The sequence below is a fragment of the Bufo gargarizans genome, chromosome 2 (genome assembly GCF_014858855.1).
Source record: "Bufo gargarizans isolate SCDJY-AF-19 chromosome 2, ASM1485885v1, whole genome shotgun sequence".
Taxonomy (NCBI): domain Eukaryota; kingdom Metazoa; phylum Chordata; class Amphibia; order Anura; family Bufonidae; genus Bufo; species Bufo gargarizans.
The window spans coordinates 78,078,781-78,094,297 of NC_058081.1; the positions used below are offsets into that span (position 1 = coordinate 78,078,781).

The 15,517-nt window shown below is 46.1% G+C and overlaps 1 protein-coding gene across 3 annotated transcripts; it reads right to left on the reverse strand.

Annotated features, from left to right (window-relative positions):
* Positions 1-2,497: 2,497 nt before the first annotated feature.
* LOC122927417 (WW domain-binding protein 1-like) lies at positions 2,498-13,884 on the reverse strand. 3 transcript variants are annotated; one of them, XM_044279239.1, is made up of 4 exons: positions 13,815-13,884; positions 10,315-10,417; positions 6,324-6,479; positions 2,498-3,276 (listed from the first exon to the last, which is right to left on the reverse strand). In XM_044279239.1, the coding sequence occupies exons 1-4, from the start codon at positions 13,851-13,853 to the stop codon at positions 2,891-2,893; spliced, it is 684 nt and encodes a 227-aa protein (XP_044135174.1). In that variant the 5' UTR covers positions 13,854-13,884; the 3' UTR covers positions 2,498-2,890. The 3 variants fall into 3 exon arrangements, with proteins under 3 accessions (XP_044135174.1, XP_044135175.1, XP_044135173.1); XM_044279240.1 differs by lacking the exon at positions 13,815-13,884 and adding an exon at positions 13,681-13,808; XM_044279238.1 differs by lacking the exon at positions 13,815-13,884 and adding an exon at positions 13,651-13,772.
* Between the last annotated feature and the right edge of the window lie 1,633 nt (positions 13,885-15,517).

Below are 15,517 nucleotides of genomic sequence, written 5' to 3' on the forward strand. Positions count from 1 at the left end.
TACAATGCGGACGTTATTCCTCCGTGAACGATTTTCGAGGTCGTCTTGTTTGGCCAGTAGAAGAGCTATTTTCTGCGTGTGGTCAGTAGAAGCTCTTTTGAGGGAGGGTACAACATCTTCCATTTCCCCCATCCGTCCCTCCAGGGCAATTGTACGGTCTGCCAGGTGCTTTAAATCATGGCGCACTATAGACACATCTTCCTTTATGGAGCCCACCTGCATCCTCAGGGCTGTTAGTGATTTTCCACACTGGGTGATGGTATTCAGCACATCTTTGAGGGTAGGTTCTTCTATATCAGACTCCATAGCGTCAGCGCCATCCGATTCTGTACAACTTCGCAGCGCCTCATATCTGTTAGAACCGCTTGGAGATAGCTCGTGCTCCCTAGTCTCCTCACCTTCACGGTCACGATCGGGATGAGACGAAGATCTGTCTCGCTTCCCGCTGAATTCAGGTAAGTCTGTGAGTTCTGATGAATGCGCGAACCTCCCCAGCTTAGCAGCCGCTTCTCCCTGGATATCTTTCGCGCGGTCGCTGCGCCGCGGCGTGTCAGGCCCGGCGCCATCTTGCAACTCTCTGCTCGGACCCCTGGAATCTTTTTTCGGGCCCATTTTAGCTCACAGCTCGGCAAGGGAAGTCCCAACTTTAGGCGAGCAGGCTTCAGTAGCACCAGGGCTTTAACTGTAGTGGAATAAAGTCGGTTTTTGGGGGGTTCTAATCAGGATAAACAATCAAGATGATGCGGGAGCTCTGCTCAGCACGTCTGCTCACATCCTCTGCTAGCCACGCCCCCCCTATTCCCTTCCTATTTAAATGTTCCCTTTATGGAAGCCTCTGACGTATATTACTGGCACACTGTGACATATGTCAACCACTTACTCCCATTATTTTGAAAAAAAAAAAAGTTTGGTATATTACTTTTTGCAGCACACCTCTTTTTTGAATGGCATAGTTAACTTAGCTCTTCAGTACATTAAAAATATCAATGCATACATTCCAAAATATGCCAAAAGGACACTTTCTTTGACATAAACACAGTCTATAGTATGTTCGGCTTATAGGCTAGGATCTCCCAGCTCATAAACAGAACTTAAAGGGGTTGTCCGGGTTCAGAGCTGACTCCGGACATAGCCCCTCTGACATGAGTATTTCATGCTCCGATGTTCTCCCTTTCTCTGCGCTGTATCACACAGGATAAGGGCTTTTTTGTTTGTTATTACACTGCTAGGAGGAGGCTTCCGCCTAGCAGTGTTCCCGGTGATGTCACTGGCACTGATGGGCGGGCTTTAGCGCTGCCCTAGGCGGTTTACAGGCTAGGCCAGCACTAAAGCCCGTCCATCAGTGCCACTGGATCTAAAAGAAATTATAAAAATAAAAGCCTTTGCCTGCGCGATCCAGCACAGGACAAAGAGCATCGGAGCAGCTCATGTCAGAGGGGCTGCCTGGTTGAAAACGGGGGGTTTTCAGGTTCGTGATATTGATGACCTACACACTGGACCCCCACCAATCAGCCGTTCCCTGCAGTCCCTGGCACTGTGACTGGAACAGGAAGCTCCGTTCAAAGTGTAGTGGCTGTTCTGGGTTACTGCAGCTGACCTCCACTTCACTACAATGGGCCTTGAACTGGAGTAACCCAGCACGGCCACTAGACTTCACATTGCTAGTTCCAGAGGCTGCAGGAAACAGCTGATTGTGGTAGTGCGGGGTGTCGGACCCTCACTGATCAGATATTAATGACCTATCCTGAGGATAGGTCATCAGTATCAAGAGCCTGGAAAACTACTTTAAAAGGGTATTCCAGTTAGAGAAAGTTATCTCCTATCCACAGGATAGGGAATAACTATTAGACTGTGGTGTTCCTACTGCTAGGACCCCCACCAATCACCAGAATGGGGGGGTGGCCCTGAAATGGATGGAGCAGCTGGTTGGAAATGTGCGCTGCCAATATGGCAGTGGTGGAGATAGCCGAGTACAATTCTGTGGATAGGGTATAACTTTCTTTAACCCCCTTTAAACTGCAAACTTAATAGCAAGTTCAGTGGGAACTGTGTAAATTCCATATGATAATCTATCCACAGATCCAGCGCCCCCTAGTGGCTGCTCCAAAGCACCTAAAATAAAGCTATAAAACTTGATTAAAATTATTATACTTTACTCTGCAAAGTAAAAAAAATAAATAAAAATAAATTATAAATACTTTGATTACATACAATTTATAAGGGCTAAGTTATTACTTTTCAGGACTACTACAGGTTGTACAGGTATTACCATAAACTGGCAGCAAGTCTAAATCGATGTGGGGAGGATCAGGATGACGAGCGCTGCAGGCACACGTGATATTTTCCCAGCTTGCTCCTCATGTAGGAGGCTATGTGGATGTGCTTCTGTCATAAAGGTTGCCTTCCATACCAGAGATCGGACATACTTACGTACTCCCTAAACTGGTAGTGTTATATCTAACCCCCCCCCCCCGCCTCGAGAACAAAAACAAAGAGATGAGTGTTGAACTGAGCTGGTTTATTATTCAGTATTCCCTTCTGTTAAGACATCTCTGCCACACGAGACCATGTTCTGGTAGATACGACATTGCTTAGCTTCCTGATGTCTATGACAAATGTATCTAACATTATACAAAAAATAATAATAACAAGGAACCAAAACCGTGGATTTTTAACGAAATCCGCTGACAAACATACAAAACAAAGTGCAAAAGCTCTGTAAGAAGATGCCATCAGTGCAAGGATAGTGCCAGGAAACAGAGGGTTGTCAGGGTTGGCGACGCCTCTGCTCCCCCTGAGTAACAGCCCTTGGAAGTAAATGTCTTATTGATACTGCCCCTTATCATCATATCTGCCCCACTACAGCCTATAGACCAGAGATAGAGATTCATTATTCCCTCTCAGCTGACATCTCGGTCTCCACACTGATATATACACTTGGACTTAAGTCAGTCTCTTCTCGCTCGCTGAGGCAGGCCACCTTCTCATCACACAATACAATTCCAGAGTCCCCGGTGACGTGACGTCTTCTCTCTAAGGCACTTGAGCTCCCTTGGTCTACAATGTCATATTGCTGATGTTCTTCAGAAGATCCCTCTGCTGCCTCAGTAGAAGAGTCCTCTTGGTGAGACCATGCCATGTTCAAGCCTGTAGAACTGACTGGAGGAACGAGACCGGTGGGAGTCTCATCCAAAATCTCACAATAAGGTGGTGGTGGTGTAGGAGGGTCTTGGGTTACTTCATCATAGGTAGGCAGTTTGCAGTTGGGCCATGGCTCTGAAAGTGAAAGTAAAAATCTAATAAAAAGGCAGATGAAAAACCTTTCTGGCAGAAAATGCAGAGGTTAAATGCTTGAAAGTTTGTGAACCCTTCAGAATTTTCTTTACTTCTGCCTAAATTTAACCTAAAACTACATCAGATTTTCACACACGACCTAAATGTAAAGATAACTAAATCAAGCAAATGAGCGAAAAACATTAGACTTGGTAATTTATTTATAGAGAAAAAGATCCAATATCGGGCCTGCAAGTGCCAAAAGTATGTGAAGCTGTGAACCTTTGCTTTCGGTATCTGGTATAACCTCCTTGTGCAGCAATAACTGCACTAAACGTTTTCAATAATTGTTGATTAGTCCTGCACATCGGCTTGGAGGAATTTTAGCCCATTCCTCCATACAAAACAGCTTCCACTCTGCTATGTTGGTGGGATTCCTCCCATGAACTGCTCGCTTCAGGTCCTTTCACAACATTTCTATTGGATTAAGGTCAGGACTTTGACATTCCAAAACTTTAAAGGGAACCTGTCATCAACTTTATGCTGACCTCACTGAGGGCCGTACAAAGTAGAGACAGAAAAGCTGATGTCAGCGCTGTGTCACACACCAGCTAAAAGTAAGTGGTTGCCGAGAACCAGCATCATAATCTTTGCAGCCCAGGCCTTGAAAAGAGTCAAATCTACCTGAGAAGAGTCCTGGTTATTCCTAATCTCCTGCTCTCTCACCCATCTGCTGATGATTGGCAGTTCTATCCTAGAGAGAAAGGGAGAACTAGGTAGAAGACTGTCCATCGTCGGCAGGGAGAGCAGGAATTTATGAATAACCAGGACTCTTCTCAGGTAGATTTGACTCTTTTCAAGGCCTGGGCTGCAATGATTATGATGCTGGTTCTCAGCAACCACTTACTTTCAGCTGATGTGTGACACAGCGCTGAAATCAGCATTTTTGTCACTACTTTATACTGCTCTCAGTGAGGTCAGCATAAAGTTGATGACAGGTTCCCTTTAACTTTATTCTTCTTTAAACATTTTTGGTGGAACGACTTGTGTGCTTAGGGTCCTTGTCTTGCTGCAAGACCTACAGTCTCTTGAGATTCAGCTCACGGACAGATGTCCTGACATTTTCATTTAGACTTTTTGTTTCAATAATGGCAAGCAGTCCTGACCCAGGTTTAGCAAATCAGGCCTAAACCATGATACTACAACCACCGTGTTTCACAGATAAGGTTTTATGATGGAACGCAGGGTTTTCCTTTCTTCAAACATAACGCTTCGCCCACAAAACATTATTCCAATAACCTTCTGACTTGTCCAGGTGATAATTTTTTTTTTTTTTTTAGCAAACTGCTGATGCGAAGCAATGTTCATTTTGGAGCGCAACAGCTTTCTCATGGTAAATCTGCCATGCACACCATTGTTGTTTAGTGACCTACTGATTAGCTAATGTGAGAAAGCCCTTAAAAGCTTACCTTGGGCCCCTTTATGACCTCACAGACTATTACACACCTTGCTCTTGCCGTGATCTTTGTTGGTCGACCCCTTCGGTTGAGGGTAATTATGGTCTTGCAATTCCTCTATTGATACACAATCTGCCTGACTGAGGTTTGGTAGATTCCAAATTCTTTACAGATGGTTTTGGAACCTTTTCCAGCCTGATGAGCATCAACAACTCTTCTCTGAGGTCCTCAGAAATCTCCTTGGTTTTTGCCACAATACTCTTCTCCACAAACATGTCTTCTGAAGATCAGACTGTGATAGGTCCTTGTTACGTCATCACTTTTGACTCATTTGTTTGATGTGGTATATATATTTTATTTTAGGACTTGTGTGAAAACCTGATGTAGTTTTAGGTCAAATGTATGCAGAAATATAGACAAAGACAGTGACACATACCCTTTTTTCTAATCAGTTTTTATCTTCCAATTCTATTTTTCAATTCCATTACCTAAACATAATTATGGGGGCGGACATCTTGCCTAGGTAGCTGTTCCTAGCATTTAGAAATATACTTTACAGCAGCCACCATGGGCCACAGGCACAATGGACAGGAGGGGCTCATTGACGTCTATGGGAGAGTTTTCTAGACATGCATTTGTAAATCTGCCCCACTATGTATGGAGAAAATTAGCCAGTTGTGTGTGGATTAGTCCTGTGTTATGTTTACTATGGCAGATTTACTATTGCAAATGCGTCTGAATTCTGGTACAAAGGCCAAGTGCCACATTTATTAAAAAGGACCTGTCACCTTTTATTACATGTCTGTTTTAGAAGCGACTTCCATTCACCATGTAATAATTCTCAAGCTTCTTATGTCTCTGTGCCGTGTTTTTCTGTTATTCTGGATAGAAGTTTATGGATAAAGGTCCAGATGGGTGTTACCAGTTGGGGGTGTGCCCCGGCAGGACTAATTGGACATTGTCATATTGTGCAGTGACATCCCCAACTTGTAACACCTATCTATTCACATACGTGCGGCCCCTGCTCCCATTCATTTCTAAGGGGAAGACAGGAATAGCGGAGCCAGTGCTCAGCTTTTATCGACGGCCCCATTGAAATAAATGGAGGGTGGCTGCACATGCGCAGTGCGCCCTCCATTCATTTCCCCGCTCCATTCTTGTTGTAGGTGCAGGTCCCGCACGTATCAGACAATGGGGGCATATCCTAGCGATATGCCCCCATTGTATGTGATGGTAAAACCCCTTTAAGTGTCTCAGACATTTTTATTGACTTGTCTGAAAAAGAGCGTGGTTCAGCGGGTAGGGGACTGTAGCATAACATTAGCCACCTAATAGGTGACAAAGTTAGGCTAGAAAGTCTAAAGACATCTCAGATTTATCGTCCGGCATCAGACAATAAACTGTATCTGGCTCATTTTTAGGCTAGTCTACGTTTGACTGTATTAGTAGATCAGCTCCTCTATTTCGAACATACAGGCAATAACCTGTCAGGTGCATGCCTTTCATTTACTAGTGGCATCTTTTTGTATAAATGTCAAGATAAAATGTTCCTCTTGCACGGCATCCAAACATGCTGATATGTAAAATGGATACCTAAGGCAGCAGGTACTGGTGGAGCAACCCCCTGATAGGCCATGAGGCTGATCTCCCGTTGTCTCAGCTCCTGTTGATGTCTCAGTTTAAATCTGCGGTGACGATAAGCACAGCAGCACCCGACCAAGATAATGAGAGTCCAGGCCAACCAGAACCCTGAACAGGAGAAGGAATAAATACAAGTCTGTAAGTTTCAAGGTAAGATCTTGTTGCTCTGATATATGATTGTCACAGAACACAAGTTTTTTTTGTTGAGTGTATGCAAATCTATTATTTAATTATGACTCCAACTGAAGGTAAACAGGTTAATCATCATGTGCTGGCAGAGCAACCTCAGCTTCCTTCTACGTGTACGGACTGATCTTTTCTCCATGAATACTGGAAATCCTGTCTTATATTCTATCCCTTTATTCCATATGTACTATCTGTTCTGTTTCCTTCCACACTACCTATCCTGCCTCCTACTCTTGCTCCACACTACCCACCCTGCCTCGTATTCTTCCAATACGCTGGCCACTCTGTGACGTGCTCTTCCTCCAAGCTGGCCACTCTGCGATGTGCTCTTCCTCCAAGCTGGCCATCCTGCCTCATGCTCGTCCTCCAAGCTGGCCATCCTGCCTCATGCTCGTCCTCCAAGCTGGCCATCCTCCCTCATGCTCGTCCTCCAAGCTGGCCATCCTCCCTCATGCTCGTCCTCCAAGCTGGCCATCCTCCCTCATGCTCGTCCTCCAAGCTGGCCATCCTCCCTCATGCTCGTCCTCCAAGCTGGCCATCCTCCCTCATGCTCGTCCTCCAAGCTGGCCATCCTCCCTCATGCTCGTCCTCCAAGCTGGCCATCCTCCCTCATGCTCGTCCTCCAAGCTGGCCATCCTCCCTCATGCTCTTCCTCGAGGGCTGGCCATCCTCCCTCATGCTCTTCCTCCAAGCTGGCCACCCTAAATCATACTCTTCCTCCACACTGGCCATCCTAAATCATACTCTTCCATTATGCTGGCCGCGCTGCAACATATTTTTCCTCCAAGCTGGCCATCCTGTCTCATGCTCTTCCTCCACATTGACCCATACTCTTCCACCAAGCTGGCTATCCTGCATCATACTCTTCCTCCAGGCTGGCCATCCTGCCTCAAACCCTTCCTTCGTGCTGGCCATCCTGCCTCAAACCCTTCCTTCGTGCTGGCCATCCTGCCTCAAACCCTTCCTTCGTGCTGGCCATCCTGCCTCAAACCCTTCCTTCGTGCTGGCCATCCTGCCTCAAACCCTTCCTTCGTGCTGGCCATCCTGCCTCAAACCCTTCCTTCGTGCTGGCCATCCTGCCTCAAACCCTTCCTTCGTGCTGGCCATCCTGCCTCAAACCCTTCCTTCGTGCTGGCCATCCTGCCTCAAACCCTTCCTTCGTGCTGGCCATCCTGCCTCAAACCCTTCCTTCGTGCTGGCCATCCTGCCTCAAACCCTTCCTTCATGCTGGCCATCCTGCCTCAAACCCTTCCTCCACGCTGGCCATCCTGCTTTATACTCCCTCTTCATGCTGGCCATCCTGCCTCATACTCTTCCAATATGCTGGCTACTCTGCAACATATTTTTCCTCCATGCTGGCCATCCTGGCCTAAATCATACTCTTCCTCCACACTGGCCATCCTAAATCATACTCTTCCATTATGCTGGCCGCGCTGCAACATATTTTTCCTCCAAGCTGGCCATCCTGTCTCATGCTCTTCCTCCACATTGACCCATACTCTTCCACCAAGCTGGCTATCCTGCATCATACTCTTCCTCCAGGCTGGCCATCCTGCCTCAAACCCTTCCTTCATGCTGGCCATCCTGCCTCAAACCCTTCCTTCGTGCTGGCCATCCTGCCTCAAACCCTTCCTTCGTGCTGGCCATCCTGCCTCAAACCCTTCCTTCGTGCTGGCCATCCTGCCTCAAACCCTTCCTTCGTGCTGGCCATCCTGCCTCAAACCCTTCCTTCGTGCTGGCCATCCTGCCTCAAACCCTTCCTTCGTGCTGGCCATCCTGCCTCAAACCCTTCCTTCGTGCTGGCCATCCTGCCTCAAACCCTTCCTTCGTGCTGGCCATCCTGCCTCAAACCCTTCCTTCGTGCTGGCCATCCTGCCTCAAACCCTTCCTTCGTGCTGGCCATCCTGCCTCAAACCCTTCCTTCGTGCTGGCCATCCTGCCTCAAACCCTTCCTTCGTGCTGGCCATCCTGCCTCAAACCCTTCCTTCGTGCTGGCCATCCTGCCTCAAACCCTTCCTTCATGCTGGCCATCCTGCCTCAAACCCTTCCTTCGTGCTGGCCATCCTGCCTCAAACCCTTCCTTCGTGCTGGCCATCCTGCCTCAAACCCTTCCTTCGTGCTGGCCATCCTGCCTCAAACCCTTCCTTCGTGCTGGCCATCCTGCCTCAAACCCTTCCTTCATGCTGGCCATCCTGCCTCAAACCCTTCCTCCACGCTGGCCATCCTGCTTTATACTCCCTCTTCATGCTGGCCATCCTGCCTCATACTCTTCCAATATGCTGGCTACTCTGCAACATATTTTTCCTCCATGCTGGCCATCCTGGCCTAAATCATACTCTTCCTCCACACTGGCCATCCTAAATCATACTCTTCCATTATGCTGGCCGCGCTGCAACATATTTTTCCTCCAAGCTGGCCATCCTGTCTCATGCTCTTCCTCCACATTGACCCATACTCTTCCACCAAGCTGGCTATCCTGCATCATACTCTTCCTCCAGGCTGGCCATCCTGCCTCAAACCCTTCCTTCATGCTGGCCATCCTGCCTCAAACCCTTCCTTCGTGCTGGCCATCCTGCCTCAAACCCTTCCTTCGTGCTGGCCATCCTGCCTCAAACCCTTCCTTCGTGCTGGCCATCCTGCCTCAAACCCTTCCTTCGTGCTGGCCATCCTGCCTCAAACCCTTCCTTCGTGCTGGCCATCCTGCCTCAAACCCTTCCTTCGTGCTGGCCATCCTGCCTCAAACCCTTCCTTCGTGCTGGCCATCCTGCCTCAAACCCTTCCTTCGTGCTGGCCATCCTGCCTCAAACCCTTCCTTCGTGCTGGCCATCCTGCCTCAAACCCTTCCTTCGTGCTGGCCATCCTGCCTCAAACCCTTCCTTCGTGCTGGCCATCCTGCCTCAAACCCTTCCTTCGTGCTGGCCATCCTGCCTCAAACCCTTCCTTCGTGCTGGCCATCCTGCCTCAAACCCTTCCTTCGTGCTGGCCATCCTGCCTCAAACCCTTCCTTCGTGCTGGCCATCCTGCCTCAAACCCTTCCTTCGTGCTGGCCATCCTGCCTCAAACCCTTCCTTCGTGCTGGCCATCCTGCCTCAAACCCTTCCTTCGTGCTGGCCATCCTGCCTCAAACCCTTCCTTCATGCTGGCCATCCTGCTTCAAACCCTTCCTCCACGCTGGCCATCCTGCTTTATACTCCCTCTTCATGCTGGCCATCCTGCCTCATACTCTTCCAATATGCTGGCCACTCTGCAACATATTTTTCCTCCATGCTGGCCATCCTGCCTCATGTTCTTCCTCCACACTGGCCATCCTGCCTCAAACCCTTCCTTCATGCTGGCCATTCTGTCTCTTATTCTCTTTCCATACTGCCTTACCTGCCTGACATCCTCCCACCAGAGTGCTTATCCTACCTTGCTCTTCTTGCCTCACATCTTCCCTCCATACTGTCAATTCAGGTTTAATTTTTCCCCTTCACAGTTCCCATCCCAACTCAAACCCTTAATTGTAGCAATTCATAAGGGTCTCAAGGCCTGGTCCCCCACCAACACTTCTGACATTCACAGTGGGGTTGGCAAACTGAACGCAAATGAGCATAGCCATCAAAAGATCTAAACCAGAACTTGACACTGAAATTCTCCGACCTCTTCTACTTGAAGTTTCTCTGAAATACGTCTCCCCAGAAGTGGAAAAACATTTCATGGGTTGCTTATGACCCAAACAGTCCTGTTTATAGCATATTTGGAAGTATCCCAGACTTACACCACAGCTCATAGTAGAAGGTGCAGCATTCAGTGTCTCCACAGCAGTATCCAATCTCACATCTGTAAGGCTTCCTATCTTCACCAAAGCAGAACTCCCGGCCCTGTAATAACATCATGTGTAGAAGGTGTAAATGCAGGGAAACAACTTAAAGCGACCATAGACATTCAGCACTTGTTGGCGGTATCATCTTTTGGCTGATGCTTGCTCACAATTTTAGCCTTTGTCTTTTTGGTGCCACAGAAAAGTAGAGGTGAATGATGTCAAGACAACCTTGCCCTGCTAAGTTCTACGCACTACATTGAGTCTTCTCAAGTGTCTCCAACGTACATTATAGAGGTTAAATACTGATCATCAATGTTAGAGGCAGTAGGGGTCCAATTCTTGGCTACCCTGCAAGTTAGCTGCTGGAAGGTGCAAGACCTCTTGGGCAAGCACCGCAACCCAGGGGCGGACTTAAAGCCCCTGCTGCAAACCTCTTCTTTGGCTACTTCCATCGGTCACATGGCCTCGGAATTGAGCTGCAATACCAAGCACGGCCACTATACAACGTACGGCGCCGTACTGAGCATAGTATGAAAAGGCTGCAGCGATTATTTGAGCGCCATGGCTGCAGACTGTCAAGGGTGCTGGGAGTAGGACCGCCACCAATCTGATATTGATGCCTAATCCTGAGGACAGCTCATCAATATCTAAATCCCTGAAAACCTCTCATTGGGCTTTACACGGTTGGGGCCTACCTACAATGGGTCATACCTAGCGCACAGCCTTTTTTACAATATACTTTACTTTAAACATGCCTGCCCACAGCCCCGTCAACAGAAAAATAAAAGTCATGGCTACTTTCACACTTGTGGCAGAGTGATCCGGCAAAACGTATGCCAACTGATGGCATTTCTAAGGCCGATCAGGATCCTGATCAGTCTTAAAAATGCCTGATCAGTCAGAAAAATGCATTGAAATGCCAGATCCGTCTTTCCGGTGTCATCCGGCAAAACGGATCCAGCATTTACTTTTTTCGGTCTGCGCACAGGACGGATCCGGCACTAATACATTCCTATGGAAACAAAATGCCGGATCCGGCATTCAGTTTTTTTTGCTGGAGATAAAACCGTAGCGTGCTGCAGTTTTATCTTTTGCCTGATCAGTCAAAATGACTGAACTGAAGACATCCTGAACGGATTAGGGCTCTTTCACACTAGCGTTCTTTTCTTCCGGCATAGAGTTCCGTCGTCGGGGCTCTATGCTGGAAGAATCCTGATCAGTTTTATCCTAATGCATTCTGAATGGAGAAAAATCCGTTCAGGATGCATCAGGATGTCTTCAGTTCAGGACCGGAATGTTTTCTGGCCGGAGAAAATACCGCAGCATGCTGCGCTTTTTGCTCCGGTCAAAAATCCTGAAGACTTGCCGCAAGGCCGGATCCGGAATTAATGCCCATTGAAAGGCATGGATCCGGATCTGGCCTTAAGCTAAACGTTGTTTCGGCGCATTGCCGAATCCGACGTTTAGCTTTTTCTGAATGGTTACCATGGCTGCCGGGACGCTAAAGTCCTGGCAGCCATGGTAAAGTGTAGCGGGGAGCGGTATACTTACCGTCCGTGCGGCTCCCGGGGCACTCCAGAGTGACGTTAGGGCGCTCCACGCGCATGGATGACGTGATCGCATGGCACGTCATCCATGCGCATGGGGCGCTCTGACGTCATTCTGGAGCGCCCCGGGAGCCGCACGGACTGTAAGTATACTGCTCCCCCGCTCCTACTATGGCAACCAGGACTTTAATAGCGTCCTGGCTGCCATAGTAACACTGAACGCATTTTGAAGACGGATCCGTCTTCAAATGCTTTCAGTTCACTTGCGTTTTTCCGGATCCGGCGTGTAATTCCGGCAAATGGAGTACACGCCGGATCCGGACAACGCAAGTGTGAAAGAGGCCTTACTCTCTATTCAGAATGCATGGGGATAATCCTGATCAGTTCTTTTCCGGCATTGAGCCCTTTTGACGGAACTCAGTGCCGGAAAAGAAAAACGCAAGTGTGAAAGTACCCTTACGCCGCACAAAATTTTTTGGGGGCAAAAATCCTTCCCCCCCCTCCCCAGAAAGAGTTAAGAAGTTATACACAACCTAAACTGGTAGCATTCAACATAAAGTATATTTTTTTGCGCATGCTGCAAAAAAGCAAGGCCTCATATGGCTACATCGAAGAAGAATAGTTATGGTGTTCAGAATTTGAGGGTACAGATCTGTGTGCACAGAATCTGCAAGAAAGCTGCCCCAAAATAACTCAAGTAAATCCGCACTATTTATCGTGGTTTTTTGGCACGGTTTTACTTTTAATGCGGATTTTGAGTGAAATCCACACAAAAAAAAAATAATAATAATAATAAAAAAAAAAAAACAGCAAAGTGTACATGAGATTTGTCTAATTTCATACACTTTACTGGTGCTGTATTAGACTGTTTTTTTTTACGAAATAAAAACAAAAAAACGTAATCCGCCTCGTGTACAGGAAATCGGACAGAGAAAAAAATAACTTTGCACCCTTAAAGGGAATGTGTCTGTCACATCACTTTTTTCCTGCCAGTTAAACCCAGATAATAATTTTTTTTCTCATCTGTTTTTATTTTCAGATTGTATTTTTATTCTGCTTCCTGAAAATGATTATAGGGGCGGCCATCTTGCCGGAGCTGTTTACAGCATTTAGAGAGATGCTTTATGGCAGCCCCATGGGCTGTAGACACAATGGATGGGGGTTGGGAACCTCGCTGACCACTATGGGAGAGTTTTCTAGGCATGGAGGGGGTAGATAAGCGGTGATATCACCTATTGTGAATGCTGGATCCTGCCTTATCTATCTAGGGGGATATCGGTCATTGTAATCCTGCCTGGAATGATAGTGAAATGACTGCTGAAAAGTGATCTGTATAGTCCAAGACGTAGCGCCTATTATTAGGCTTAGTGGCCAGTGCGAGAACTGCAGGATTTTCTTTTAAATATAGATAGATAGTGACATGGAAAATTTAATATAACAAAAATATGTTAGACATAAAAACGTGATTTACATAATAGGTCATTATCTGATGACACATTCCTTTTATAGGGTCCCAAAAAGGAGGCTGGCATGTCTCAGCACCCGCCTCACCTGCACGGGTCTTGTCCTTAGGACCTAGTTCACACTAAAGTGATTTCGAGCCAAAACCAGGAGTGGAGGCTACACAGAGAAGGCAGACTGGAGAGATCGGCGCCTGGTTTTCACCCACAATCACTGGAGTGTGAACTATGCCATATGCAAATGAGAAATCCAAACACTCACAGCCAATCAGATGGCAGTTTACCCTGTAACAGCCAAGCCCTGGATAACATACATGTACGTATGCCACCACCGCACTCAAGCACATTCACAGCACACATCTGCACAACGTGTGACGGACGGAGACCTGCCCGGCGCCCGGGGCGCACACGGACACACACGGTGTGAGAACGCGCCCTGTGTACACACATAGACTGATCCTCTCACTGCCAGCTCCTCTCTTCTCATCTTTCTCCAGCCGCAGCCACTTCCTGTTCCTTTTCTGTCAACCTTCTCATTGGTCAGTCTCGGGACTTCCTGCTCAGTGATTGGTCGCCTTCCGTCCGTCCACCTGACAGCGCTTATGTCTTCCTCTACCTGCAGCTGTGAGAAACAAGCGCTAGATGGCGCCAGAGTAGCTGAGGTAGGCGCTGGTGATGAATGCGATGTAGAGGATGGTGCGGTTATCTGAATGTGCTTCCATCATGTGAGGCGCGGGGTACAAATCACACCCACTACCCGTGTATCTGCCTCTGTCCGGCTCCGTCTATCTATTGTATATCTATTAACTATCTATCTATCTATCTATCGATCTCATATCTATCTATCTATCTCATATCTAATTATCTATCTATCTATCTATCTATCTATCTATCTAATATCTATCTATCTCATATCTATCTATCTATCTATCTATCTATCTCATATCTATCTATCTATCTATCTATCTATCTATCTATCTAATATCTATCTATCTCATATCTATCTATCTATCTATCTATCTCATATCTATTTATCTATCTATCTATCTATCTATCTATCTATGTTATATCTATTATCTATCTATCTATCTATCTATCTATCTATCTATCTATCTATCTATCTATCTATCTATCTATATTATCTATCTATCTATCTATCTATCTATCTATATAATATATTATCTATCAATCTATTTTATATCTATGGAAAAAGGCTGCATTCCATTCAAAAGAATGAAAATGTGTGTACCAGTGATGCAAGGTTTCTTATCTATCCCTCTATTTCTCATCTATCTATCTATCTATCTATCTATCTATCTCATATCTATCTATCTATCTATCTATCTATCTATCCATCTATCTATCTCATATCTATCTATCTAATATATTATCTATCTATCTATCTATCTATCTATCTATCTATCTAATATGTTATCTATCTATCTATCTATCTATCTATCTATCTATCTATCTAATATATTATCTATCTATCTATATAATATATTATCTATCAATCTATTTTATATCTATGGAAAAAGGCTGCATTCCATTCAAAAGAATGAAAATGTGTGTACCAGTGATGCAAGGTCTCTTATCTATCCCTCTATTTCTCATCTATCTATCTATCTATCTATCTATCTATCTATCTCATATCTATCTATCTATCTATCTATCCATCTATCTATCTCATATCTATCTATCTAATATATTATCTATCTATCTATCTATCTATCTATCTATCTATCTATCTAATATGTTATCTATCTATCTATCTATCTATCTATCTATCTAATATATTATCTATCTATCTATCTATCTATCTATCTATCTATCTATCTATCTATGTAATATATTATCTATCTATCCATCGAGGCACAGGAGCACAGTCAGTTAGGTGATCCTCGGGTGCAGTCCCTCTGGGACAATAGGCAGTAGTCCATCCACTAAAAGATCCAAACTGTAACGCTGAGGCAGCGCTCCGAATGTAGTGAATGGGTGTTTGACCCGTTTATTCCCAAGGCAGCGTTTCAGCCCAGTACAAGGAGGCCTTTGTCCAGTAATGCGGTGGTGCCATGTGCGGCTTTATAGACATATGTGATTAGGGGTTAATCAGTGAAATGAATTAACGGAGGAGCAGTAAAATACTCTGTG